Here is a 27,712-nt window from a genome sequence, read left to right as displayed (position 1 = left end):
TCTAAAACCTCGTAGGCTACGTAACTGGGTAGATACTGACAAAGATGAGCTTTGTGTTTTTCACACTGCAGATTTTGATGGGAATTATTCAGAAGCCATCCATAACGTCGTATTTCAGCAAGCATCCGCTTTTGAACATGCCTATTTTTTACCAGAGTATGCAACGAGACAGGTTTGAGCTACTTTGCAGATTCCTTCACTTTGTAAACAATGAAGAACTGAATACATTTGAAGGTAATAAGAGATTGTTCAAGGTGGGTTCTGTCATTCAGCATTTGAATGATACATTTAGAAATACATACATCATGGGAGAAAACATTTCTGTTGATGAATCTCTTATGTTATGGAAAGGAAGTCTGGCAATAAAAACGTATATACCTCTAAAATCAGCGAAGTTTGGTATAAAGTCCCATGAGATCTGCGAATCTTCCACAGGTTATTTATGGCAATTTATTATTTATGCAGGAAGTTCCACAGAAATAAAAACGAAATTTCTTTCTGCAGATACCCTGAGAACCAGTCAGATTGTAGTGAAGCTTGTTGAGCCTCTTTTCAACTTAGGCCATACGCTCTGGATGGGCAGTTACTATAACAGCGTCCTTTTGTGCCACTTTCTGAAGGAAAGAGGTATGAATGTAGCTGGCACACTTTGACTGAATAGGAAGAATGTACCTGATGCATTGAGACATGAAAAACTGAAGAAAGGTAACTCGTAGCATATCATTCACACAGTGTAATGGTACTGAAATGGATGGGTAAAAAGCAGGTTGCCTTTATTTCTGTTTTTCATAATGATGCAGTTGTTATGGCAACCAAAAGGGGCAATGAGGTAACAAAGGCTCAGTGCATAAAAGAGTAAAATAGTTTTATGGGTGGTGTAGAATTGAAGGATCAGAAACTACAACCTTTCCTCGTGGAAAGGAAGAAAGGTGTAAAGTGATATATGAAAATGTTTAGAAGGCTGATGAATGTTGCAGTGCACAATGCTTTTATTGTTTACAATGCTAGCAGAAAAACAACGGGAGAAACGCATCTAAATTGAAGGCTTCTGCTCATAACACAATTGCTGGAATTTACGGGAAGAATGTAACTTCACCTCGATGTGGGCGACCTGCAAAAACTCCTGTGCACGAACGGCTCACAGCAAGGCATTTTATTGAGAAGATCCCGCCCACAGAGGAGTAAGCCTACAAAGAGATCTGCAGTCTGCTGCAAGAAGACAGGGAAATGTAAGGAAACATCTTTCTGGTGCAATGACTGTGGTGTAAGACTTTGTTTCGAAGATTGTTTCAAAATATACCACACTCAAAATTCAGTTTAAGTGACAATGTATGTTTTAACCATAATAAATATGTATTAATACCAATTCCTGAAATTTTGCTAACATTTGAACAAGTAATTCCCATCCTAGAGCAATTTCCCTGAAACGCTGCATTCTGGGGCTAGGCAGCCATATAAACTACTGCCAGTAGGCTAGGCAGCCATATAAACTACTGCCAGTAGGCTAGGCATGCGCCTTGAAACTACTGGCTTGAAGGGTTAATAGGCAGAGCTTACTGATCCCGATCCCCTTGCCCGCAACCAACCTCTGAAACCAGACATCATAAATTGTGCACTCTGTAGATATTGTGCTGTGACCAGGAGGGGGAGTGAGAAACATAAAAATGTTTTACTGTAGCTGTATCATCTTTGCAGTGAATACCGTTGGTGTGTTGTGCCATTCACAGATCTTGTACTACTAGTTGTAATATGTGGCCTTGGCAGCCAGAAACAGTGTGTGTGTGTGTGTGTGCGCGTGCGCAATTCAGATGAAGGCCTTTTTGGCTGAAAGCTTACTTTTTTGACAATTTTTTTTGTTGTGCCTGTCTGTGACTTATCATCCACTATATGATGAGTAGCACTGTCCTTTTGTAATATTGTCATCATTCCTTAAAAGCTTTGTTTAGCACCCCTGCCCACATAAACTTGGACAAAGCTGAGCAAGCAACATGGTTTGAGCTAGTTTCACAACAGTTCAGTCATCGCAGAACACGTGCTGAGCATGAAAAGTTGTATGCAATTAAATTTGGTAAAATCTTTCACTTGAGTATTGTCAAATTACCATGCACCGTCACATTAAAATTCTATTGATGGTAGAGCACAAAAGTTCTTCGCAACCCTCAGCATTTCTGCATGTCTCGGCAGTGTCAGACTTCTGCCTGAGTAAATATACAATGCATTGTCTTGAATAATTACAGGTAAAGCACAGAAAACATTCAGCGATTTACATTACTTACGTACACAAAGGTCAGCATGACTCACTTCTCCAGGTCGTATATATTGCTGCTGTCGTGACTGAAAACTGCTCCGATGCTGCTGCCCTTAAGACGTGCCTCACAAAATTCGCCAAAGTCTTAAACTTCAACACTACATTACTCCAGGGATTGTCAAATATGGATTTTGTTCTGATGAGCCAAGTGTTCTGCCAAATTTTCTGATTCCTTCTACCCAAAATTTACCTCAGAACTGAAAGGATGAATTGGTTTTGCCATCATCTCTCTCTCTCTTCAATCAGTTATCACCTTTTACAATGTAATTGTTTTGGAACTCTCTTTTCTTTCGATGAATAAAGATCTAATCCCTTGTCATAACAGAGGATACAGAAGACATTTTCTGCTCTTCTGGAGTATACTAAAAATTATCTATATGGCGTAACTTCCACCCTCCATCAACAAAAGCTTCAAAATAGTCCCACTGCATAGTGTATTCATAGTCAAATTATTGCCCATAAATATCTGCATTGGATTTGCAGACTTCTGCACACTGTTAATTTTCTTAGTCGTGGGATTTGTCGCTCTGTAGTCAGCAATCAGTCTTTGTCCATTCCTGCACTCATTACTTCACTGATGAAAGCCTGGTGAAACAGTTCACTTTGATATTGGTAGCAGACACTTTTTAACATTTTTACATATTTAATATAGTCAAATCTGCCACAAACAAAATGTTAAAACTTCTTTTATCGTCTTTTCATAGTTATTTGAGGAAGTAACATTCCTGGCTGTGGTGCCACCTGCATTTTTCATTTTTATACATTTGCTTTGATAGTGAACGGTACAAATAACTCGTCCGTTAAATGTTTTAATGTCTGTTGATCTTCAGATCTTGTCCATGATGACTGTCATAGACTTTTGTAACTATCAGTGTGTCAAATAGATGCACAAGTAATGATGATTTATCAGGTTTCACGTAGAGTTGCTGTATGTGAAGAACCATGTTTCAAAAACAAGCTAGATGTCACAGTATCATTGTCTGAAGTCATGTTAAAATTGAAAAACTCTGAACAGAATATGCATCTGGCTTTGTTTTTGTTTGAACAATACATGTATCTTGTCCCACCTACCTCGCAGAGTCACATGCAACCATTGCTTCAACAATGATCGACACTCTGCACGATCAGCTGTCCCCTAAGTTTTTAGATAGTATTAGTTGTAGTGTGCTCCACATCCCTGTTGGTACCTTAAAGTTATTCATATATGTCGTCAGACTGTAAAAAATAGACAATTTTAACTTCATTTCCATTTTGGTAATTGAAATTCTTATGTTCACATTTTAACATTGCAGTAGCTTTCAGTTTCAAAGTGTGTTCAACACGTTGTTTTTATTATGTTTTAAATACAACTGAACTATATATGCTGCATGAGTGCTTAGTGTGTAGGGTTCACCAACTTTTGCTCTTGTACTGCTGCACTGGAGTCCGTTAAGCAGTCACAACACTGTTACTGTACACAAGTTTTGATTTTGAAATTCCTATTTGGATTATGCTAATACAGTGTTTGGACATTTGTTGCAGTTGTATAGTCCCCAGCTGTGACATTTAACTTTGCTGTTAAATGGTATTGTACCTTACATTCTGCATATGTTGTTGCATGTTTTTCTAGGTTTTTACCATAGTGTTTCCTGACATCTATGAGGATGGATATCACTGAATAAATTTAACTGTGGAGACTTTTTGAAAATTCTGGAAAAAGTTTCAATCAAGTGATTGAATAGGCTTGTCAGAAAGAAATAGTTATGAAAGAACAAAAAGGAAATGTAGGCAACTAAAACTGTTAAATTCTTAAATGTATTTCTGTTAAGAAATAACTTGTTAAGCAAAAAAATACTATTTATTTCAGTAAAAGATAGAAAACTGTTAGAATATTGCTTAGGCAAGCAGTAGAAATTGTTGCTGTGTGCAGGCAACAAAACGGGACTTAAAATATTGTCGTTTAGTGCGGATAACCGTTAAAGAGGTCCTGTGTTATGAAAAGAAATGGCATCTAGATCATCACTCCTGGTTGCTGTCATGGTGGGTGACAGCCGCGTTGGTATTCACCTCTTTTGGGGCATCTCCAGAGACATCTTCACTGGCAACAGGTCTGTTTGTAGCAGGGCTCATTGCTGAAGATAATTCTACTCCAGTCAATGAGATTATAGGCTGACGATGTATTTGGAGGTGGCACAGACAACAATGGATACCAGCCTGTCCCCTGCCATATGGCCCGACAGCCAGGAGTGATGGTCTGGGTGTTATTTCTTTCCACAGCAGGACCTATTTGGTTGTTATCTGTGGACCCAAACAGCACGATAGCACGTCAATGTTTGCGCTTCGTGTCAAGTCATCCTGGGCTTAAAAAATGACCACCTGCACATCACGAAAGATTCTACAGATTGTCTTCGTGCTTGCTAAACCCTACCTTGGCCAGCAAGGCTGCCTGATCTCTCTCCATTTGAGAGCGTTTGGTGAATTAAGGTCTGGTCCTTCCAGTCAGCTCAGGATTCTTATGATCTAACATGTCAGTTGGACACAATTTGCCATATCTATTAGGAGGACATAACAGTAACTCAGTCAATGCCAATTCGAATAGCTGCATGCATAATGGTCAGACACATTATTGACTTGCTCAATTTGTCAAACTCACTCTCTCGAATAAATTACCAATTTTTTTCAGAAATTTTAGTCTTTTGCTTGTCTGTATGTGTACGTCACGCCCCATTTTGGTAACTGCTTTGTGGTGTGACCTCCACCACCCTGAATGTGTTTGCCTGGATGCAGCAAATATATAATAAAAGATGAATATTGCCTTATCAGATCTTAAGTTTCTTCACCTGTCTCCACTTGTTCAGATGCATATCTAGTAATAAATGATGGTAGTAAAATGGTAACAATATAAATCATGATCAACGGTAACACCTCACATGAACCATGGACCTTGCTGTTGGTGGGGAGGCTTGCGTGCCTCAGCGATACAGATGGCCGTACCGTAGGTGCAACCACAACGGTGGGGTATCTGTTGGGAGGCCAGACAAACATGTGGTTCCTGAAGAGGGGCAGCAGCCTTTTCAGTAGTTGCAGGGGCAACAGTCTGGATGATTGACTGATCTGGCCTTGTAACATTAACCAAAACGGCCTTGCTGTGCTTATACTGCGAACGGCTGAAAGCAAGGGGAAACTACAGCCGTAATTTTTCCCGAGGACATGCCGCTTTACTGTACGATTAAATGATGATGGTGTCCTCTTGGGTAAAATATTCCGGAGGTAAAATAGTCCCCCATTCGGATCTCCGGGCGGCGACTACTAAAGAGGACGTCGTTATCAGGAGAAAGAAAACTGGCGTTCTATGGATCGGAGCGTGGAATGTCAGATCCCTTAATTGGGCAGGTAGGTTAGAAAATTTAAAAAGGGAAATGGATAGGTTAAAGTTAAATATAGTGGGAATTAGTGAAGTTCGGTGGCAGGAGGAACAAGACTTTTGGTCAGGTGATTACAGGGTTATAAATACAAAATCAAATAGGGGTAATGCAGGAGTAGGTTTAATAATGAATAAAAAATAGGAGTGTGGGTTAGCTACTACAAACATCATAGTGAACACATTATTGTGGCCAAGATAGACACAAAGCCCATGCCTACTACAGTAGTACAAGTTTATATGCCAACTAGCTCTGCAGATGATGAAGAAATTGATGAAATGTATGACGAGATAAAAGAAATTATTCAGGTAGTGAAGGGAGACAAAAATTTAATAGTCATGGGTGACTGGAATTAGTCAGTAGGAAAAGGGAGAGAAGGAAACGTAGTAGGTGAATATGGATTGGGGGGAAGAAATGAAAGAGGAAGCCGCCTTGTAGAATTTTGCACAGAGCATAACCTAATCATAGCTAACACTTGGTTCAAGAATCATAAAAGAAGGTTGTATACCTGGAAGAATCCTGGAGATACTAAAAGGTATAATGGTAAGACAGAGATTTATGAACCAGGTTTTAAATTGTAAGACATTTCCTGGGGTGGATGTGGATTCTGACCACAATCTATTGGTTATGAACTGCAGATTGAAACTGAAGAAACTGCAAAAAAGGTGAGAATTTAAGGAGATGGGACCTGGATAAACTGAAAGAACCTGAGGTTGTAGAGAGTTTCAGAGAGAGCATAAGGGAACAATTGACAGGAATGGGGGAAAGAAGTATAGTAGAAGAAGAATGGGTAGCTCTGAGGGATGAAGTAGTGAAGGCAGCAGAGGATCAAGTAGGTAAAAAGACGAGGGCTAATAGAAATCCTTGGGTAACAGAAGAAATATTGAATTTAATTGATGAATGGAGAAAATATAAAAATGCAGTAAATGAAGCAGGCAAAAAGGAATACAAACGTCTCAAAAAATGAGATCGACAGGAAGTGCAAAATGGCTAAGCAGGGATGGCTAGAGGACAAATGTAAGGATGTAGAGGCTTGTCTCACTAGGGGTAAGATAGATACTGCCTACAGGAAAATTAGACCTTTGGAGAGAAGAGAACCACATGTATGAATATCAAGAGCTCAGATGGCAACCCAGTTCTAAGCAAAGAAGGGAAAGCAGAAAGGTGGAAGGAGTATATAGAGGGTTTATACAAGGGCGATGTACTTGAGGACAATATTATGGAAATGGAAGAGGATGTAGATGAAGACGAAATGGGAGATACGATACTGCGTGAAGAGATTGACGGAGCACTGAAAGACCTGAGTCAAAACAAGGCCCCGGGAGTGGACAACATTCCATTAGAACTACTGATGGCCTTGGGAGAGCCAGTCATGACAAAACTCTACCATCTGGTGAGCAAGATGTATGAGACAGGCGAAATACCCTCAGACTTCAAGAAGAATATAATAATTCCAATCCCAAAGAAAGCAGGTGTTGACAGATGTGAAAATTACCGAACTATCAGTTTAATAAGTCACAGCTGCAAAATACTAACGCGAATTCTTTACAGACGAATGGAAAAACTGGTAGAAGTGGACCTCTGGGAAGATCAGTTTGGATTCCGTAGAAATGTTGGAACAGGTGAGGCAATACTAACGTTACGACTTATCTTAGAAGAAAGATTAAGATAAGGGAAACCTACGTTTCTAGCATTTGTAGACTTAGAGAAAGCTTTTGACAATGTTAACTGGAATACTCTCTTTCAAATTCTAAAGGTGGCAGGGGTAAAATACAGGGAGCGAAAGGCTATTTACAATTTGTACAGAAACCAGATGGCAGTTATAAGAGCCGAGGGGCATGAAAGGGAAGCAGTGGTTGGGAAGGGAGTGAGACAGGGTTGTAGCCTCTCCCCGATGTTATTCAATCTGTATATTGAGCAAGCAGTAAAGGAAACAAAAGAAAAATTCGGAGTAGGTATTAAAATCCATGGAGAAGAGATAAAAACTTTGAGGTTCGCCGATGACATTGTAATTCTATCAGAGACAGCAAAGGACTTGGAAGAGCAGTTGAACGGAATGGACAGTGTCTTGAAAGGAGGATATAAGATGAACATCAACAAAAGCAAAACGAGGATAATGGAATGTATTCAAATCGGGTGATGCTGAGGGAATTAGATTAGGAAATGAGACACTTAAAGTAGTAAAGGAGTTTTTCTATTTGGGGAGCAAAGTAACTGATGATGGTTGAAGTAGAGAGGATATAAAATGTAGAGTGGCAATGGCAAGGAAAGTGTTTCTGAAGAAGAGACATTTGTTAGTATCGAGTATAGATTTAAGTATCAGGAAATCATTTCTGAAAGTATTTGTATGGAGTGTAGCCATGTATGGAAGTGAAACATGGACGATAACTAGTTTGGACAAGAAGAGAATAGAAGCTTTCGAAATGTGGTGCTACAGAAGAATGCTGAAGATAAGGTGGGTAGATCACGTAACTAATGAGGAGGTATTGAATAGGATAGGGGAGAAGAGAAGTTTGTGGCACACCTTTTCTAGAAGAAGGGATCGGTTGGTAGGACATGTTTTGAGGCATCAAGGGATCACAAATTTAGCATTGGAGGGCAGCGTAGAGGGTAAAAATCGTAGAGGGAGACCAAGAGATGAATACACCAAGCAGATTCAGAAGGATGTAGGTTGCAGTAGGTACTGGGAGATGAAGCAGCTTGAACAGGATAGAGTAGCATGGAGAGCTGCATCAAACCAGTCTCAGGATTGAATACCACAGCAGCAGCAGCAGCACTTTTAGCCAAGAAGATGTTGAAGATTCATAAGACACACCTGAAGCTTTGAGTGGTGATGTAATGTTTTCTATGCAATTATCAAAAAAGAAGAAAGCATGCATGGTATTCAAAAAATAACTTCAAAGATCTGTAGTATCAGTAAAAAACCTTATCAATTTACACCTGTTGTGGAACAGAAAGACAAATCTTTGACCTCTAAATTACATTAACACCACAAAATTTAATTAATCCAATGAATCCACAGTCTGTCATTGTATGTGTATTTTATTCACGCAAACCACATGCACAACATTGATTGTAATGAGTAAATTACTTTCTGATAAAGCAGTTGAGAACTGAAAATGATTAATTACTTTTGAGTTTCACTAGTAGACGATTAAAAATCACAACTCATTGTCTCGCGAAAGTATTGTTGGCAGTAATGCATTTGATCCCATTGTATTTAATCTGTAAATGAGTGAGAAGACTATAATATCATTAGTGACCTAGTTAAACACCTAGGATTTTTCTTATTAGTAACCTTTACAGAAACTGAGAAGTTCTTAATGAATATTTTGATGAAATGTAACAATTACCAGGTGTAATACTTGAAGGATTGTTAGCAAATGAGAGTATGTGTGTTTTTTTGTTCCAGCTATCTTAAGACATTTAATCTCTAATTTATTGAAAAATTTTCTTATAGTGCTGCACTGCAGTTCGAAGCTGCTTGGGCACTAACAAATATTGCCAGTGGAACATCAGTGCAGACACAGGCTGTAGTTGCTGCTGGAGCTGTCCCATTGTTTTTACAGTTATTGCTATCTCCTCATCAGAATGTTTGCGAGCAGGCAGTGTGGGCTTTGGGTAAGTATAAAAACAACGAAGTTGAAAGTGATTAGTGGAAGTACTTTGCCGGGAACTTTGGAAGTTCTGTTGTCTAAACAGTAAAATTATGCTGTATTGTGGTGTTGTAAGAAGCATGGAGATTGTTAGATGTACATAAATCATTCAAGAATGTCTGTCTGAAACAGTACTCCCAGTTACAGTATGTAGATAATCTAGAAAAGAGCAGTGATGTTTTAAGAAGAAAATGAGGCAGAATACAGTGGCAGAAAGCTATAGATTCCCTTATTAAATGCAAGGGCTGTTCAAAAAACATTTGACTTTCATTTATAGTATCAACCTTTATTCAGATAGAATTGTTTGATATTAGTCACCTTCTAAGTAGTCACCTTTAGCATCTATACACCTTTCCCAATGCTGTTGCCACTGCCAAAAGCATTGCTGGAAGAAATCTTTTAGTATGGTGTGCAGCTGCTCCATCAGATTCTGTACAATATCTTCCCTGTTGTGAAATCTGGTCGCTTTGAGTCTTTCATTTTCAGGAAAAGTCGGAAATCACTTGGTACTGGATCAGGGTAATAGGCAGGCTGACAAATCACAGCCATGTTGTGCTTGGCCCAAAAATTGTGAATTAAGAGTGGGTGCATTATGGTGAAGGGCCCATTGCCCACAAGTCTGGCCATGTCTCACTGCTTCATGAAAGTGATGCAGAACCTCTTGGTAGTGCTCCTTGTTGACATTAGTACCATATGGGCCATGGTGGACCATGCCATAAGAATTAAAAAAGGTGGACAGCATGATTGTCACAGTGCTGTGCACCTGCCCCTCGTTTTTAGGACATAGGATGAGGGAGGGATGCTTCTGTTATGATTTTTTTCTGGGACGCACCCATACACTCAGGACTCTTCACCAGTGATCATTATGTTAAGAGTATTGGGATTATTGTTCACAAAATCCAGCGTGACCTATGCAATTTCTGAATGAAGTTACTTTGAAATTACTTCTGTTCAGTTGTTAGCAACTGTTGCACAATTTTGCTGAGGTCCTACTGCAGTCAAAATGTTCCATTAACATGCAATGAATAGACCCAGTACAAATTTTAACCTCGTCTTCCAAGTTCTCTGATCATGGTTAGTGTGTTCTGCATGATCAGTTCTTACGTGATGAATGACATCCTCATTTGTGGATGTTGAGGGACTACCTGAACTGCTTCTCTTCGCTGATGAGTGGTCATCTTTGAAGAGGTTGTACTACATCCTTAATTTTGCAGTATCCATTGCTTTATCCCCAAACACTTGTTGATGTATCATTTAAACACGAGAATTATCAAGCTTAAAACAAGTACTTTGTTCAAATTTTTCTGTCATTTTGCCCTAAACATAAAATCTGACTGCTACCACTTAGACATGTTCACTTGTCAGTGGCCAGCAAACTAGTTGTTTACCCAGGTGTAAAAAAATAAAGCTGTGCACTACGTATGTCCACAAACGTAGAGAGCTCGTGTGACCAGATACAATTGTTGGTTTCAACAATAAAAAATATTAGATTTACAGGGTAGTCCACCTGAAGTTTTGGATGAGATTACCTCGAAAACTATACATCGGGTAAAAATAGTGGGAAAGACAAGTTAGTAAGCTCAATGGGGGACATCAAATGATACTACAGGTGACCCCCAGCCCACATGGGTGGGGTGAGGACAACTTTTGAAGTCTTAAAAGGAAACCCCCATTTTTTATTGCAGACTCGGATTCTCCATAAAAAGTGCAAAAGTTTTGTCTGAGACATTTTTTAAACCATTGACAGATGGTGCTAAAATTGAGAAAAATTAAAAATTCGGAAAGAATTCAGATTTATTTAGAATGATCCGAGAAGGATGCATCAAATTGATACAAAATGTGCACCAATTCTTTCATTGTGCCAAATTAAGCTATTTTTTACAAAATGTGTCCTACCTGCCACAGTTTTTGATGGAGGGAGGTGGAATGGTATTAAAATCTCGTTAGGGAACTGTTCACAGTTGCATTTCTCACCTGACTGTGGTGCTACTCTGGCCAAACTGGGAACGATGGCTCAGTATAAAGGTTGGTGCAATGTGATCAGACGTCACTTCACTTTCAGATTATGAACCGCAAACATCAACTGACGAAAGTAAATTATTGTTTAGCGAAACATAGCTCACTACCCTCGTACAGAGGTTGTTGATATGATTATAATTTTAGGTGAATGCCATAACAATTACGCTGCAACTGCGCAATTGTATGCAGAATGTTTCCCAAACAGACGACATCCAATTTCCCAAACAGACGACATCCAATTTCCCAAACAGACGACATCCAATTTCCCAAACAGACGACATCCAATTTCCCAAACAGACGACATCCAAGCGGAAACATTATTCGAAATTGCCCTCAACGAGCTCGAAATGGATACATGCACCATCCACCTTGTTCTCGTGAATACAACGAAAATGACGCTCGTACCCTTACCGTTCTCACCTGTGTTCAACTAGATCCCGAAGGGAGTAGTTGTGCGATTCAGAGACAAACTGGAATACCGAAATAAACTGTTTTGAGAATTTTGAAGGCACATAAATATCATGTGTCTCATATCATACTGACACAGGCATTACTGCTGAAAGATATGCAAATACACGTGCATTTCTGCCAGTGGGCCTTGGAAATAAGAGGTAACAATGATTTTTTAGATACGTTATGTTCACCGATGAAGCTGTATTCAAAAACAGTGGTGAATTAAATCATCATGATTGTCATTATTGGTCCCCTGTTAGTACACACTGGCACAGACCCATTGACAATCAACACAAATGGTCATTTATGGGCTGGTGAGGAATTTTAATCGGTTACTTGATAGGACTGTATTTTTTTGACCGAAATATTACTGGAGAATCTTATTTACAACTTCTCCGTGATGATTTGTTGGAGCTAATGGAAGATGGTGATGTAGAAACTAGGCAATGAATGTGGTTCCAACAGGATGGAGCAGCTCCCCATTGTGCTAAAAATGTGCAGAACGTTTTAAATTTAGGGTACCCTCGTCGGTGGTTAGGATGCAGAGCACCATTTCAGTGGCCTCCACATTCAACAGACCTAACATCTCCTGATTTTATTGTGGGGTTATTTAAAAAATATTGTTTATGAAAGACAGCTCGCAATTGGAAACAATGCAGCCATACCACGGGATGTAGTAATCAAAACTGTGGACAACTTTCGCAGACAATTGACTTTATGCATTGAAGCAAACGGAGATAATTTTGAACCATTTCTTCATGGCTAATTTCATTAATTAAGCACCCCAAATTTTGAAAGGCAAGGGACTCGCACTAATGAAACGCCCCATGGGAACATCATTCAGCTAGGTCCATGACGTCTTTCCTGGGTAACACTAAAAGTAGGATACAGTACATTTTGTACAAAAATAGCTTAATTTGGCGTAATGTAAGAATTGGTACAAGTTTTTATCAATTGAATGTGTCTTTCTCGGGTAATTCTAAACAAATCAGAGTTCTTCCTCACATTTACTTTTTTCTCAATTTCAGTGTCATCTGTCAATGGTTTATAAAAATGTTTCAGACAAAATTTGATTACTTTTTTATGGAGAATCCGAATCTGCAATACAAAATGGGTGTTTCCATTTTAAGATTTAAAACTTGCCCACGCCCCACCCAAGGGGGCGGGGGCTGGAGGTCACTTGTAGTATCATTTGATATGTCCCCCTTTGAGCTTATGGACTTGTCTTACACACTATTTTTACCCGATGTATAATTTTCGAGATAATCTCATCCAAAACTTCAGATGGACCACCCTTTATATGAACAGTTGTTCATTGTTTTAGCTCTACTCTGTTGTTCAAAATATGTGATGTGTTTGAATTTGCTGTAAGTACAAATACCCTGATCATTGTTGTTGGCTGTTGTGCTGTTAAATCAGATCAGATCAGATCTGGTCTGGTCTTTTATCTGTTTCATATACCACTATTGATAGGAAATAAGGAAAATGCTGCTGAATATGTATTCTGAAGAAAAGTTCACATCATGCTTAAGCTATTTTCAGTTTCTTGTTTTATTTAAACTGCCTCAGGAATATGTTGATGACTTAATCAATATGACCTGACAGGCCTTTCCTATTTTGTCAGCAGATAAATTTTTAAAACATTCCCATTATTTCTTAATTTACTAATTGATGTACATTGTGTAGGTCATTATACCTGTACTTCACTGGCTTTTAAGTAAGGCTTAAGAATTGCCCTATTAGTACATTTATTGCAACATAGTTTGCCAATTTAGTATACATTAGAAAATAAATTTTAATCATATTTTTCTCTTCCACAGGAAACATAATTGGTGATGGACCTAATCTCAGGGATTATGTTATCAGTTTAGGAGTTGTACAACCGTTGCTTCAGTTCATTAAACCTGATATTCCCATTAGTTTCTTGAGAAATGTTACTTGGGTGATTGTTAACCTGTGCAGGAATAAGGATCCTCCACCATCCGTCCATACAATCCGTGAGATTTTGCCTGCTTTAAATATGCTGATACACCATAGTGACACAAATGTAAGTTATAGCATTAAGTGTGCCATAAACTAGGCAGTAGTCACGGAACTTTTACTGTTATCAGTGTTAAGCCATTTGACAGGTAACTTACTTACTATTAAGTGTTGAACTGCTGTTTACAGAATTGTTTCTACTGATAGTCCATATTAGAAATTATTAACCTTTGCTCATAGACCACTTATCAGTTTGAGTTATGTGCATTGTAATATGAAATAGTGACTGAAATACTTCAACTGAACTATTAGAAAGATTTTCAAACATTAAATATTAATTACCTCTCAGTATGATGGCCAAAAATTGCTCATCTATGTGCTACATAGACTCTGAGCTTATTAACTCATGATAATCTTCTCAGGTCTGTAGCCAGATCCTGGACACGATATTTCCAGGGTCCATCTGGCTGCAGTCTTCAGGTGGGAGCACTGTTTGCTAATCTTACCAGAAGTGATTCATATCATGAAAGGTGGCCCATTTATATGCTGCTGAAGGCCAACAGTGTGCTAATGTGTGGCCTCTGTATTCTATTTATAGTTTTCTATTTATAATGGCTGATAGTCTAATTTCAGTGTATTATTTTACAATGGTTCCAATAGTGAGATGTGGGAGTAACAATTTGAGTCTTATGATAACATTTTGTTGTGTTCCTTTGTGAGACAATGATAGGCCACTGCAGATTTCACAGACTGCAACAGTTGTAAGTAGTTACGGTGCTCAACATGTCTACAGTGAATGGTGCAAATAGTTTGTCAAAAATAATTTTTTCCTGTAGTGGTAAGCGATTTGATAAACTTGGGACTTTCTAAATCCTGGGTCACCTTCACCAAGCAAGAAGTGCACTAACTTTGGCTGACAGACAAAATATGCTCTGTCTTTAAAATCTGTTCTGTCTTTGAAGAAACGCCCCCTGCATATGGTAGCAAAGATATGTTGCAGTGGGCTTTGCCCTCGTGCAGTAATATATCCTACATTGAAAGAGCAGCAACCCAGTTCATTACAGAGGATCCAAATGTATTAAACGTTCCAGCAGACACCACCAATCCCCTTCCAATGTTCAAATGTTCATTCTTTTGTAGAATAATGATGTAGGCAAAATAAATTTTTACTTAAGGACTTGGGATACCAAAGACTGTAGAATGACGCTACTGAACAAATGAAATGGAAGATGCTTTCACTTTCAAAGAATGTCAATGTATTGAAAAACTACATCCTGATGTTGCTGTTCCACGAAGAATATAGATGACAGAAGTTTATGCAGAATGGGTTCCACTGCATCCAGCTGAGTAATTCAGGTGCACTCACTTGCAACATGGCTAACTATTTAGCATTAGTTCTAGCTCTGATGTCTGAAAATGTGAGCACCATATTTCCAATTCTATGATTTTTTCCAGCAATTGAAGTCTTTGCGTCTTGGTCTCTCATGTTTACCTGTAATCTTTGATGTAGTGTGTCCTACTTGGGTTCCCCATGAAGAATCCTTGATGTTAATTGTTGAAAAACTAGACATAGAAATGGAGCTGTGCTGTTGTGCGCTAAGGTCTAAATATTATTTATTCAGTGAAAGATATTATGAGTGGTTGTGGAGAGCCAATTATCCACCATAACCATCATTGTACACTCCTGGAAATTGAAATAAGAACACCGTGAATTCATTGTCCCAGGAAGGGGAAACTTTATTGACACATTCCTGGGGTCAGATACATCACATGATCACACTGACAGAACCACAGGCACATAGACACAGGCAACAGAGCATGCACAATGTCGGCACTAGTACAGTGTATATCCACCTTTCGCAGCAATGCAGGCTGCTATTCTCCCATGGAGACGATCGTAGAGATGCTGGATGTAGTCCTGTGGAACGGCTTGCCATGCCATTTCCACCTGGCGCCTCAGTTGGACCAGCATTCGTGCTGGACGTGCAGACCGCGTGAGACGACGCTTCATCCAGTCCCAAACATGCTCAATGGGGGACAGATCCGGAGATCTTGCTGGCCAGGGTAGTTGACTTACACCTTCTAGAGCACGTTGGGTGGCACGGGATACATGCGGACGTGCATTGTCCTGTTGGAACAGCAAGTTCCCTTGCCGGTCTAGGAATGGTAGAACGATGGGTTCGATGACGGTTTGGATGTACCGTGCACTATTCAGTGTCCCCTCGACGATCACCAGTGGTGTACGGCCAGTGTAGGAGATCGCTCCCCACACCATGATGCCGGGTGTTGGCCCTGTGTGCCTCGGTCGTATGCAGTCCTGATTGTGGCGCTCACCTGCACGGCGCCAAACACGCATACGACCATCATTGGCACCAAGGCAGAAGCGACTCTCATCGCTGAAGACGGCACGTCTCCATTCGTCCCTCCATTCACGCCTGTCGCGACACCACTGGAGGCGGGCTGCACGATGTTGGGGCGTGAGCGGAAGACGGCCTAACGGTGTGCGGGACCGTAGCCCAGCTTCATGGAGACAGTTGCGAATGGTCCTCGCCGATACCCCAGGAGCAACAGTGTCCGTAATTTGCTGGGAAGAGGCGGTGCGGTCCCCTACGGCACTGCGTAGGATCCTATGGTCTTGGCGTGCATCCGTGCGTCGCTGCGGTCCGGTCCCAGGTCGACGGGCACTTGCACCTTCCGCCGACCACTGGCGACAACATCGATGTACTGTGGAGACCTCACGCCCCACGTGTTGAGCAATTCGGCGGTACGTCCACCCGGCCTCCCGCATGCCCACTATATGCCCTCGCACAAAGTCCGTCAACTGCACATACGGTTCACGTCCACGCTGTCGCGGCATGCTACCAGTGTTAAAGACTGCGATGGAGCTCCATATGCCACGGCAAACTGGCTGACACTGACGGCGGCGGTGCACAAATGCTGCGCAGCTAGCGCCATTCGACGGCCAACACCGCAGTTCCTGGTGTGTCCGCTGTGCCGTGCGTGTGATCATTGCTTGTACAGCCCTCTCGCAGTGTCCGGAGCAAGTATGGTGGGTCTGACACACCGGTGTCAATGTGTTCTTTTTTCCATTTCCAGGAGTGTATTTTTGAAGTATTTTGAAGACATCACACTGAGGAAGACTTTTTAAAGCCTGGCTGCTTTTGGAGGTACATCAATAGTAAGTTTGTGGAGTGCCCAGAAGGAATAGGAAAATTTAGTTTCTTTGATTATTTAATCAAGTTAACAAAAAAAAATTGAGTGGGATGGAAAACTTAAGTTTCTAGACATATTGGTATACAGAAAGGACAAAGGGAATTAGGTTTTTTCCAAATCCAATGAAAGGTGCACGTAATCAGTGACTTTCCTACCACATGCTGGGACATACCTCCAAAGATAGGACATATTTCAAAAAGGTGTACTTCATCTGCCAGCCAAGATTGGACCACTTTTTGGCTTGGTTAAAGGTGACCTGGAATTGAGGAAGCCCAGTGTTTACCAAATCCATTGCCACTGTGGGAAAAGTACGAGGGTTAGAACTTAAATAGTGGCAACTATTTATTGACAACCGATACAAAAGAGTTACATGTTTTCACTTGTTACTGTCCTTCAAAGTAGTCACCAGTGTTGTGTACAACCTGATGTGGAAGGTGTAGTATATGGTTAGCAGAGCCTGTTATGTTGATGGTGCGAATGAAGTGGTCTATTGCCTGTCGAATCTCTGGAACAGTCCTGAAGTGAAAGCCACGAAGTGCTTCCTTCATCTTCGGAATCAAATCAGCCACAAGTCCGGGGAATATGGTGGATGGTACAGTACTTCCCAGTCCCATTGACCGAACAGAGCAGCCACAGCTTGCGCTGTATACGCCCGTGCATTGTCGGGATGCTCCAAAAACGAACAGTAATGTGACTTAAGTCCTTGTGACTTCGACTTGATTCCGAAGACTCTAGCATTAAAAGGTTTTCGCTTTGCTTTTCGTATTTAACCAAATATAACATTGATGATGATAATTCATGGCAATGTTTGCCGACAAGATAAAGAATGCAACCTTTTAACACTAGATTGTGTACTCACGGCAGTTCCCCTTGGCCGTTTTTTTGGTACGACTTGGGAAGAGAGAAAAATTAATGAATGATCGACGATGCGTCGGTTCTCGATTGTGTTTAGGAAACGTACGGATTGATTGCGTGAAAATAGTTTCTCAAATGACCTCTTAACTCGGATTGCTTTCACGCAATCAGACTCTTCAATGAAATTACCTAAGGGACCTGTTTGAATAATAAAAAAAATGCAAAACAGTGAAATTTTGTAAAAAAAGTTGTCAGATCGGAAATTGAACACATTAATGGTCTCCCAAATACAATCGAGACACCGCGATAAAGAGCGAACCTGTAACAAAGTTCATTTAAACATAAACATTATTTGTGGTCAATTTAAAGAAAAGAATAAGCATAGATTTTCTGTACAGTGAAACATCAATATATTCTCAAAGAACAAAGGCGTTAAACTACAAACATTAACAAATTTACAATGAATACAAAACTTACATTTTTATGTTTTTCTCATACATGGAGCAGTCCAACAATCGCTGCTTTTGTATGTGTGATATTTTGTAAAAATTAAATGTCCTGGCGTGCGCGTAAGTATTTTTTTATCGTCACAAGGTTTACAAAAGCGTTTTCTTTCTTGATGATAACGTGGTTTTTCACACTAAATGAAATATAACTTGTAGCGGTGCTACACAACACGGCTTAACAAGTCGGTGACCAAACATCAAAGGTAATGAAGTACATGTTAACATATCGGCGACCAGAAGTACAACTAACTATAAAGACTCTAGAATTTTCCTAACAAATGATAAATTGTTCTTTCTTCTGTTTTGCAGCTTCTTGCTATCAAGCGCTGCGGCAATGATTTTAAATATCCGCGCCCAGCGAGTCATAGTATTTAAAAGTACCTTTTAAACGCTGGCCGCGCGTCTTGGTGTAGGCGCACGTTATAAACAGATTTCATTTCTTTACTCTCGCGTTGTCATGCTTAGAATCATTACAAACTACAGCTCGGTGGCTATCCTTTTCTCATATGCAAAATGTCTGAAATCCAATAATATCACAAGACGAAGGAACCACTTTGTGGCATTCGCTTCAGAAATGTTCCAGAGATTTGACAGGCAGTAGACCGCCCCATTCGCACCATCAACAGAACGCAGGCTTTGCTAATGGTACACTACACCTTCCACATCGCCGACAACAGGTAATACACAATGCTGGTGACTACTTTGAAGGACAGTAACAGGTGCAAATGCTTAACTCTTTTGTATCGGTTGTGAATAAATAGTTGCCACTATTTAAATTCCAACCCTCGTATATTGGCCAAAACTATTAGCACAATTCACGATAGATGTCTTGAATACACATGGCTGTTGCAGCCTGAGAACTGTGCAGTGGTGGAGTGTTGTTTTACTGTGGACACACAACGCTGTATGATAAGATACAAATGGTTTCCCCTGTTCTCACATTTTAAAAGAACCCATTAAAGTTTAACTGGCAAACAACATAATACAGACAAGAGTTTCCCATTAACCCCATGACATTGTATTTAAATACCCTACTGGTTGCTATGAAATCAGATGTAATAAACGAGCTAATATAATTATTTTACATATCAGCACCCCCCCATGAACCATGGACCTTGCCGTTGGTGGGGAGGCTTGCGTGCCTCAGCGATACAGATGGCCGTACCGTAGGTGCAACCACAACGGAGGGGTATCTGTTGGGAGGCCAGACAAACATGTGGTTCCTGAAGAGGGGCAGCAGCCTTTTCAGTAGTTGCAGGGGCAAGTCGGGATGATTGACTGATCTGGCCTTGTAACATTAACCAAAACGGCCTTGCTGTGCTGGTACTGCGAACGGCTGAAAGCAAGGGGAAACTACAGTCGTAATTTTTCCCGAGGACATGCAGCTTTACTGTATGATTAAATGATGATGGCGTCCTCTTGGGTAAAATATTCCGGAGGTAAAATAGTCCCCCATTCGGATCTCCGGGCGGGGACTACTAAAGAGGACGTCGTTATCAGGAGAAAGAAAACTGGCGTTCTACGGATCGGAGCGTGGAATGTCGGATCCCTTAATCGGGCAGGTAGGTTAGAAAATTTAAAAAGGGAAATAGATAGGTTAAAGTTAAATATAGCGGGAATTAGTGAAGTTCGGTGGCAGGAGGAACAAGACTTTTGGTCAGGTGATTACAGGGTTATAAATACAAAATCAAATAGGGGTAATGCAGGAGTAGGTTTAATAATGAATAAAAAAATAGGAGTGCGGGTTAGCTACTACAAACAGCATAGTGAACACATTATTGTGGCCAAGATAGATACGAAGCCCACACCTACTACAGTAGTACAAGTTTATATGCCAACTAGCTCTGCAGATGTTGAAGAAATTGATGAAATGTATGACGAGATAAAAGAAATTATTCAGGTAGTGAAGGGAGACAAAAATTTAATAGTCATGGGTGACTGGAATTAGTCAGTAGGAAAAGGGAGAGAAGGAAACATAGTAGGTGAATATGGATTGGGGGGAAGAAATGAAAGAGGAAGCCGCCTTGTAGAATTTTGCACAGAGCATAACCTAATCATAGCTAACACTTGGTTCAAGAATCATAAAAGAAGGTTGTATACCTGGAAGAATCCTGGAGATACTAAAAGGTCTAATGGTAAGACAGAGATTTATGAACCAGGTTTTAAATTGTAAGACATTTCCTGGGGTGGATGTGGATTCTGACCACAATCTATTGGTTATGAACTGCAGATTGAAACTGAAGAAACTGCAAAAAAGGTGAGAATTTAAGGAGATGGGACCTGGATAAACTGAAAGAACCTGAGGTTGTAGAGAGTTTCAGAGAGAGCATAAGGGAACAATTGACAGGAATGGGGGAAAAAAGTACAGTAGAAGAAGAATGGGTAGCTCTGAGGGATGAAGTAGTGAAGGCAGCAGAGGATCAAGTAGGTAAAAAGACGAGGGCTAATAGAAATCCTTGGGTAACAGAAGAAATATTGAATTTAATTGATGAAAGGAGAAAATATAAAAATGCAGTAAATGAAGCAGGCAAAAGGGAATACAAACGTCTCAAAAATGAGATCGACAGGAAGTGCAAAATGGCTAAGCAGGGATGGCTAGAGGACAAATGTAAGGATGTAGAGGCTTGTCTCACTAGGGGTAAGATAGATACTGCCTACAGGAAAATTAGACCTTTGGAGAGAAGAGAACCACATGTATGAATATCAAGAGCTCAGATGGCAACCCAGTTCTAAGCAAAGAAGGGAAAGCAGAAAGGTGGAAGGAGTATATAGAGGGTTTATACAAGGGCGATGTACTTGAGGACAATATTATGGAAATGGAAGAGGATGTAGATGAAGACGAAATGGGAGATACGATACTGCGTGAAGAGATTGACAGAGCACTGAAAGACCTGAGTCGAAACAAGGCCCCGGGAGTGGACAACATTCCATTAGAACTACTGATGGCCTTGGGAGAGCCAGTCATGACAAAACTCTGCCATCTGGTGAGCAAGATGTATGAGACAGGCGAAATACCCTCAGACTTCACGAAGAATATAATAATTCCAATACCAAAGAAAGCAGGTGTTGACAGATGTGAAAATTACCGAACTATCAGTTTAATAAGTCACAGCTGCAAAATACTAACGCGAATTCTTTACAGACGAATGGAAAAACTGGTAGAAGCGGACCTCTGGGAAGATCAGTTTGGATTCCGTAGAAATGTTGGAACAGGTGAGGCAATACTAACGTTACGACTTACCTTAGAAGAAAGATTAAGATAAGGGAAACCTACGTTTCTAGCATTTGTAGACTTAGAGAAATCTTTTGACAATGTTAACTGGAATACTCTCTTTCAAATTCTAAAGGTGGCAGGGGTAAAATACAGGGAGCGAAAGGCTATTTACAATTTGTACAGAAACCAGATGGCAGTTATAAGAGCCGAGGGGCATGAAAGGGAAGCAGTGGTTGGGAAGGGAGTGAGACAGGGTTGTAGCCTCTCCCCGATGTTATTCAATCTGTATATTGAGCAAGCAGTAAAGGAAACAAAAGAAAAATTCGGAGTAGGTATTAAAATCCATGGAGAAGAGATAAAAACTTTGAGGTTCGCCGATGACATTGTAATTCTATCAGAGACAGCAAAGGACTTGGAAGAGCAGTTGAACGGAATGGACAGTGTCTTGAAAGGAGGATATAAGATGAACATCAACAAAAGCAAAACGAGGATAATGGAATGTAGTCAAATCGGGTGATGCTGAGGGAATTAGATTAGGAAATGAGACACTTAAAGTAGTAAAGGAGTTTTTCTATTTGGGGAGCAAAGTAACTGATGATGGTTGAAGTAGAGAGGATATAAAATGTAGACTGGCAATGGCAAGGAAAGTGTTTCATGTTTTGAGGCATCAAGGGATCACAAATTTAGCATTGGAGGGCAGCGTGGAGGGTAAAAATCGTAGAGGGAGACCAAGAGATGAATACACCAAGCAGATTCAGAAGGATGTAAGTTGCAGTAGGTACTGGGAGATGAAGAAGCTTGCACAGGATAGAGTAGCAGGGAGAGCTGTATCAAACCAGTCTCAGGACTGAAGACCATAGCAGCACATATCAGCTAATGGGATAGATATAGCAAACACACAATAGTCTTTCGTAATGTAGTGAAATACGTGGAGTTTTTACACTGCCTTGCACTTTCACTTTTTTCTCTTGAGCAGCATGCAGCACACCTTTTTGTGACATTTTTTCTTCTCAGTTGGGGGTATCTGCATTAGGTAATGAGTCCACATTTTTGCCTGAAGTCTCATAGGGATGATCCTCAATGAAAAAAGAGGGAAGATAGTGTTCAATGTCCTGTTGATAAAGAGTTTGAGAGATGGAGCACAAGCTCAGATTGTGAAAGAATGGGGAATGAAATCAGCTATGCCCTTTTTCCAGGAACTTTCTGTCATTTTCCTAAAGCAATTTAGAGTAATCACAGAAAACCTAAATCTGGATGGCCATACACGAATTTAAACTATTTCCTGGGTATACCAATAGCCCTGAAGTTGGTGTAGCAGTTCCCCCCCCCCCCCCCCCCTCTTTACTAACCTTATGATACATTTAAGAGCCATCTAACAGCTAGAAACTGAACTCCATGTATTTATATAGTGAAGCATGCATTTGCAAGCTGAGCTCATCGTAAGATTTGAATGTTACTACTTCATGTGACTATATCTACTTGTTTGATGTGATAGGATTAAGTAAGATTTGGAATGCTGTTTCATCTGACCTTGAAAAACAAGGCAGTTGACTTAGCTGGCCGACTGCATCAACAGTGGTACTCAGTAATGATACATTGTTTTTGCTGCCTTTCACTGCTGGTGGCACTAGAACTTCATTTTTAGTAGGCAGCAGCAGCAAACATTTCTGGCAAAGGTGCTGTGGGCCTTTTGCAGTGTATAAAAGGGCTGCCATTCAGGAATCAGTCTGGCGAGATCAGCAGGCATTGCCCACAGCTGAAGATGGTGGCCAGGTGGACTATGGAAATATTGTCCAAATGATAACATCTGGTTGCAGACTGTACAAAAATCACACTCGTGTAGTTTGAGACCAACTAGTTCTTCAAAGTTGTCGTGTTTGTATCACTTCCCGGAGGTTTTTATCTGTAGCCTTAAAATGGACTTGAATAGCTTACATCTCAGGGATGTGAATTTGTGTGTTTTGTGTAGATTCAACTAGTAAAGGACAGATGGCAAAAAGTAAAAAATTGTCAGACTGCAAGAAATATTGCATTCTGTGTGATTAAAAGTATTACAATCTCAGTATTAGTCTGTTGCACCTTGTTAGTAGTTACAGAAGTAAGTGATCATGTCTAAAGAGTTTTGTAGTAGTTGATATTCTCATGGGGTGAGGGGTTTTAGTGCTTTTAGTGACAGCCTCCTGAAGACCATGCACCTATACTCTGCTTATGGTATCATATTACATTTGTTACATTTATGGGCCATTCCATGCCAGTCAGTCTAATTTTGGAAAAAGTTCCTGCATGATTATTACAGGTTTTGTTGACATTTTGTGTATTTTATGTGAACATTCACAAATGTTTCCAAGGAACGTTGGTAAACATTTACTTTTACCAATGCAACACTTGCAGAGACTAGTTTGACCCCATAGTGTGGCTATCAACTGCACCTGTGAAATTTTGGCAACTTTGAAACATAATATCTCTGGCAGTATATTCTTGAAAGAAACAGAACTAGGCCATCTTGTACATATTTTTGCACTCTGTTAAACAAAATAATAAAGAAGTTGTCTTGAGCAGTTCTCATAAGTATAATTTGAAGCAAAGCCTGTCAAAAAATAATGCCTGAAAAATATGAAGTTTAGCTTTTTATATCTGAAGGTCTTAGGTTACACTAAATTTCATTCTCCTTCTGCTTTCCAATAGTTTGCAGATTGAGGGCAATTTTTTTTGTAAAATGCTGTAAATGGGTATTTTTTGCCCAATTGTATACAGAAATCTGCTGCAAACTCTTAAATAGTTTTCATTAGTATTGCCATGTTCTAAACCACCTAAAAAATATATTCAGGCCCTAAAAGCAACGACAAGGTGGACCTACTTTGAAAATACAACTATGTTCTGCTAGTACTCAAATCTCGACATATTTCATGTTCTAAAATTGTTAAGTACATTCTGGGAAGGGGTGGGGGATAGTGGAGGAGGAGAGGAGCAAAGGAGTTGAGACCTGTGGTTGCATTGGCTGAGTGAGTGGTGCACAGTGAGGAGGGGATGTGAATTTAGAGGAGGTGATAGGACAACTTCAGGAGTAGTGAATGTAAGGATAGCTCCCATCTGGGCAGCTCAGGAAAGCTGGTGTTATCGGGAGGATCCAGATGGCCTGGGTAGTGAAGCAGCAATTGAAATTCAGCGCATAATGTTCAACTGCATGCTGTGCCAGCATGTAGTCAGCTTTATTTTTGCCCATAGTTTGACAGGACTGGAATAGGAAGTGGGTGTGTGGATTGGGCAAGTTTTGCACCTGGGTCTTCTACAGGGCTTTGATGTCTGACAGTGGATTGGGAGTGGCATAGAGATGGATCAGAATGTTGTATAGGTTGAGTGGGTGGTGTAATACCACTTTAGGACTGGCGGGAAGGATCTTGGGTAGGATGTCCCTCATTTCAGGGTATGGTAATCTTAGCTGGTTCTAGGGGGTGGTGAGAAGATTGAGACTGTGTGGTGATACGATTCAGGATATTTCTTCCAGTCTAGGTCTAGGGAATAGTGCCTGTCTGTGAAGGCCTTCGTGAGACCTTTGACGTATCGGGCAAGAGGATTCTTGCCACCACAGATAGTGACCCAGTAGTCAGGCTGTATGGGAATAATTTTTTGTGTGGAAGGGATGGTAGCTGTTGAAGTGCAATTACTGTTGGTGCTTGGTGGGTTTAATGTGAACAGAGGAGTGGATGGAGCCATCAGAGAGGAACTGGTTAACATCCACGACGGTGGGACACAGTGTTGTGAAGGACCAGCTGAATCAGATGGAAGAGGTGTAGGGAGAAGGGATGAGCACTGGGTGTTATGGCCCTGAGACTGTCATGTTGGTATCACCAGTCAACCGGGACTCTTATGCCAACCTATTTGTGCCATCTATGAGGAACCTTTCCAGCCAAAAACCAAACCCCTGGTCTGGTTCAGATTGATTGGAAATATTTCTGTGATTTGGATTTGGGGCCAAGACACTCTATTCTCATTCCTACAACCTCAACACCTTCTGTCCCATCTGCTTCACCTGATCCTCCTCAACTCAAGTCACCTGCCTGGCTGTTGACCATAGACTCTCTGATATCTACATCAATACTTCTGTCCACATGAAACCTACCAACGACCAACAGTATGTGAATTTAGATAGCTGCAATCCCATCTACACCAAAAAGTTACTCCAGTACAGCCTGGCTATTTGAGGATGGCGTATCTACAGTGAGAACAACTCCCTTGCGAGTATACTGAAGGTCTCACAAACGTCTTGACAGGCAGTCACTATCCCTTGGACATACTCCAAAATTTCCTGTGCCCTACCCCCCCCCCCCCCCCCCCCACACACACACACCCAATCCTCCCACCAGCCCCAAGCAGGAGTGACCCCTTAGCCACTCAATAACACCCCCAGACTGGAACAGCAGAACGACATCCTTTGTCAGGGCTTTGATTACCTATAATCATGCCCTGAAATAGGGGCATCCTACACAGGATCCTTCCCACCCCTCCTAAAGTGGTGCTCCATTACCTGCCCAAGCTCCACAAAATAGTAGTCCATTCCTATGCCACTTCAAACCCTAACCCTTTGCCACAGGGATCCTATCGCAATGGAAGACCCAGGTGCAAGACCTACTCTCTTCACACACTACACCCAACAATTTCCACTCCGTCTGCCCTATCACCACCTCTACATTCACATCCCCTCCCCTCTCACTGTGCACCACTCTGCCAATGCAACCACAGGTCTCAACTCCTAATCCACCCACATCGTGCTTCCTACTCCAATCCTGTTAGTATTATCCATACTATCAGAGGCCAAGTCATTTACCCAACTGCCAAACAGCTGCCATGAGCAAAGTAGACCACATTGTGGCACAATATGCAGCTGAACAGAACATGCTTGATTTCAGTGCGTGCTTCACAACCTGGGCCATGTGGATCCTCCCCTCCACCAACAGCTTTTCTGAACTGTGCAGAGGGGAGTAAGCCTTATAACACATCCTCCACTCCCAGAATCATCGCGGCCCCAACCTACGGTAAACTAATGTCTCCACACTATCCAACCAAAAATTTCCACCATCTCTTTCCTATCACCTTCTCCCAATTTATGTCCCGTCACACTCATAGTGCACCACTGTACGTAAATGCACTCAAGTCTCTTTCCCTTCTCTGCCCCCTTTCCCTTTCCGCTCCAGGTCCCCCCTCCCTCCCATAGTCCCCTGATGCTGTGCTTGGTTTTGTCCTGCAAGCATCTAGTAGCTACTTGTCCTGCCAGGCAGTGCTGACTCCCCTTCATCCACCTACCCTGCTATCTGTTCCCCCTCCCTGCCTACATCCAGATTGCTACTTTTGTTCAGTGGGACAGTTGCATTCTGGCCGGAGATAGCAGCTGCGTGCTTGCATATGTACATGTGCGTTCATGTGTGTGTCTTTATGGTGAGTAGCAATCTATCCATTTTCCCTTTACAGTGAGTAGCACTATCGTTTTCATAATGTACTGGAGCATATAAACGGAGTTTTATATTATTGAAACACTTTGAGCGAGCTTTTTCAGACTCGAACCCAGTATTTGAGTCAGGAATTTCCTTGCCTGATGTACTGTGCTTTAAATAAGAAACCAGTTTTTATCTTTATCAGTAGTTTATCTTCTTTCAAAGTATTTAGCACATTGAGATTCAGCAAATCAATGAAACAAGTAAAATGTTTACACATAAGTTCATTATTGCATTTGTCATGTTTGTTTTGCTGTCAGTTTGTTTGCTCAGCTGCTTTAGCTGAGTATTATCTGAAAAGTTGAAGTGCTCAGCAATTTTTACCCTTTTACCCCCTTCAGCAAATGGACTTTGGTGTGGGAACCCTCTACCAATGTGGACTGAAGTGAAACTTGCTAGAGGTCAAAAGCCTGTTAAGAAATGGAATGTGCTGTTAGAGCTACATAGATTACATTATTTTTAGGTGTCCACATGTCCTTGATCAAGCACACATTGATTTGTTATAAGGAGCTCTCATATAGCATTCAAATTCTGTTAAATCTGTACTTCTAAAAATTGTGTTGCTGTTTGGTAAATAATATGCTGGATTAAAACTCTTAAAATCAATAAACTCTTGGT

The 27,712-nt window shown here is 40.8% G+C and overlaps 1 protein-coding gene across 1 annotated transcript in view; it reads left to right on the top strand.

Moving 5' to 3' along the window:
• Positions 1-27,712, top strand: part of LOC126260120 (importin subunit alpha-3) — a 77,096-nt gene that overhangs the window by 17,738 nt on the left and 31,646 nt on the right. The window contains exons 4-5 of the mRNA XM_049957367.1: positions 9,170-9,330; positions 13,658-13,884. Coding sequence (XP_049813324.1) covers positions 9,170-9,330; positions 13,658-13,884 — 388 coding nt within the window. The remainder of the gene's footprint in view (positions 1-9,169; positions 9,331-13,657; positions 13,885-27,712) is intronic.

This window comes from Schistocerca nitens, chromosome 5 (assembly GCF_023898315.1).
Source record: "Schistocerca nitens isolate TAMUIC-IGC-003100 chromosome 5, iqSchNite1.1, whole genome shotgun sequence".
NCBI classification, from domain to species: Eukaryota; Metazoa; Arthropoda; class Insecta; order Orthoptera; family Acrididae; genus Schistocerca; species Schistocerca nitens.
The sequence above is the reverse complement of the archived record's forward strand: the minus strand, read 5'-3'. Positions and strand labels throughout refer to the sequence as shown.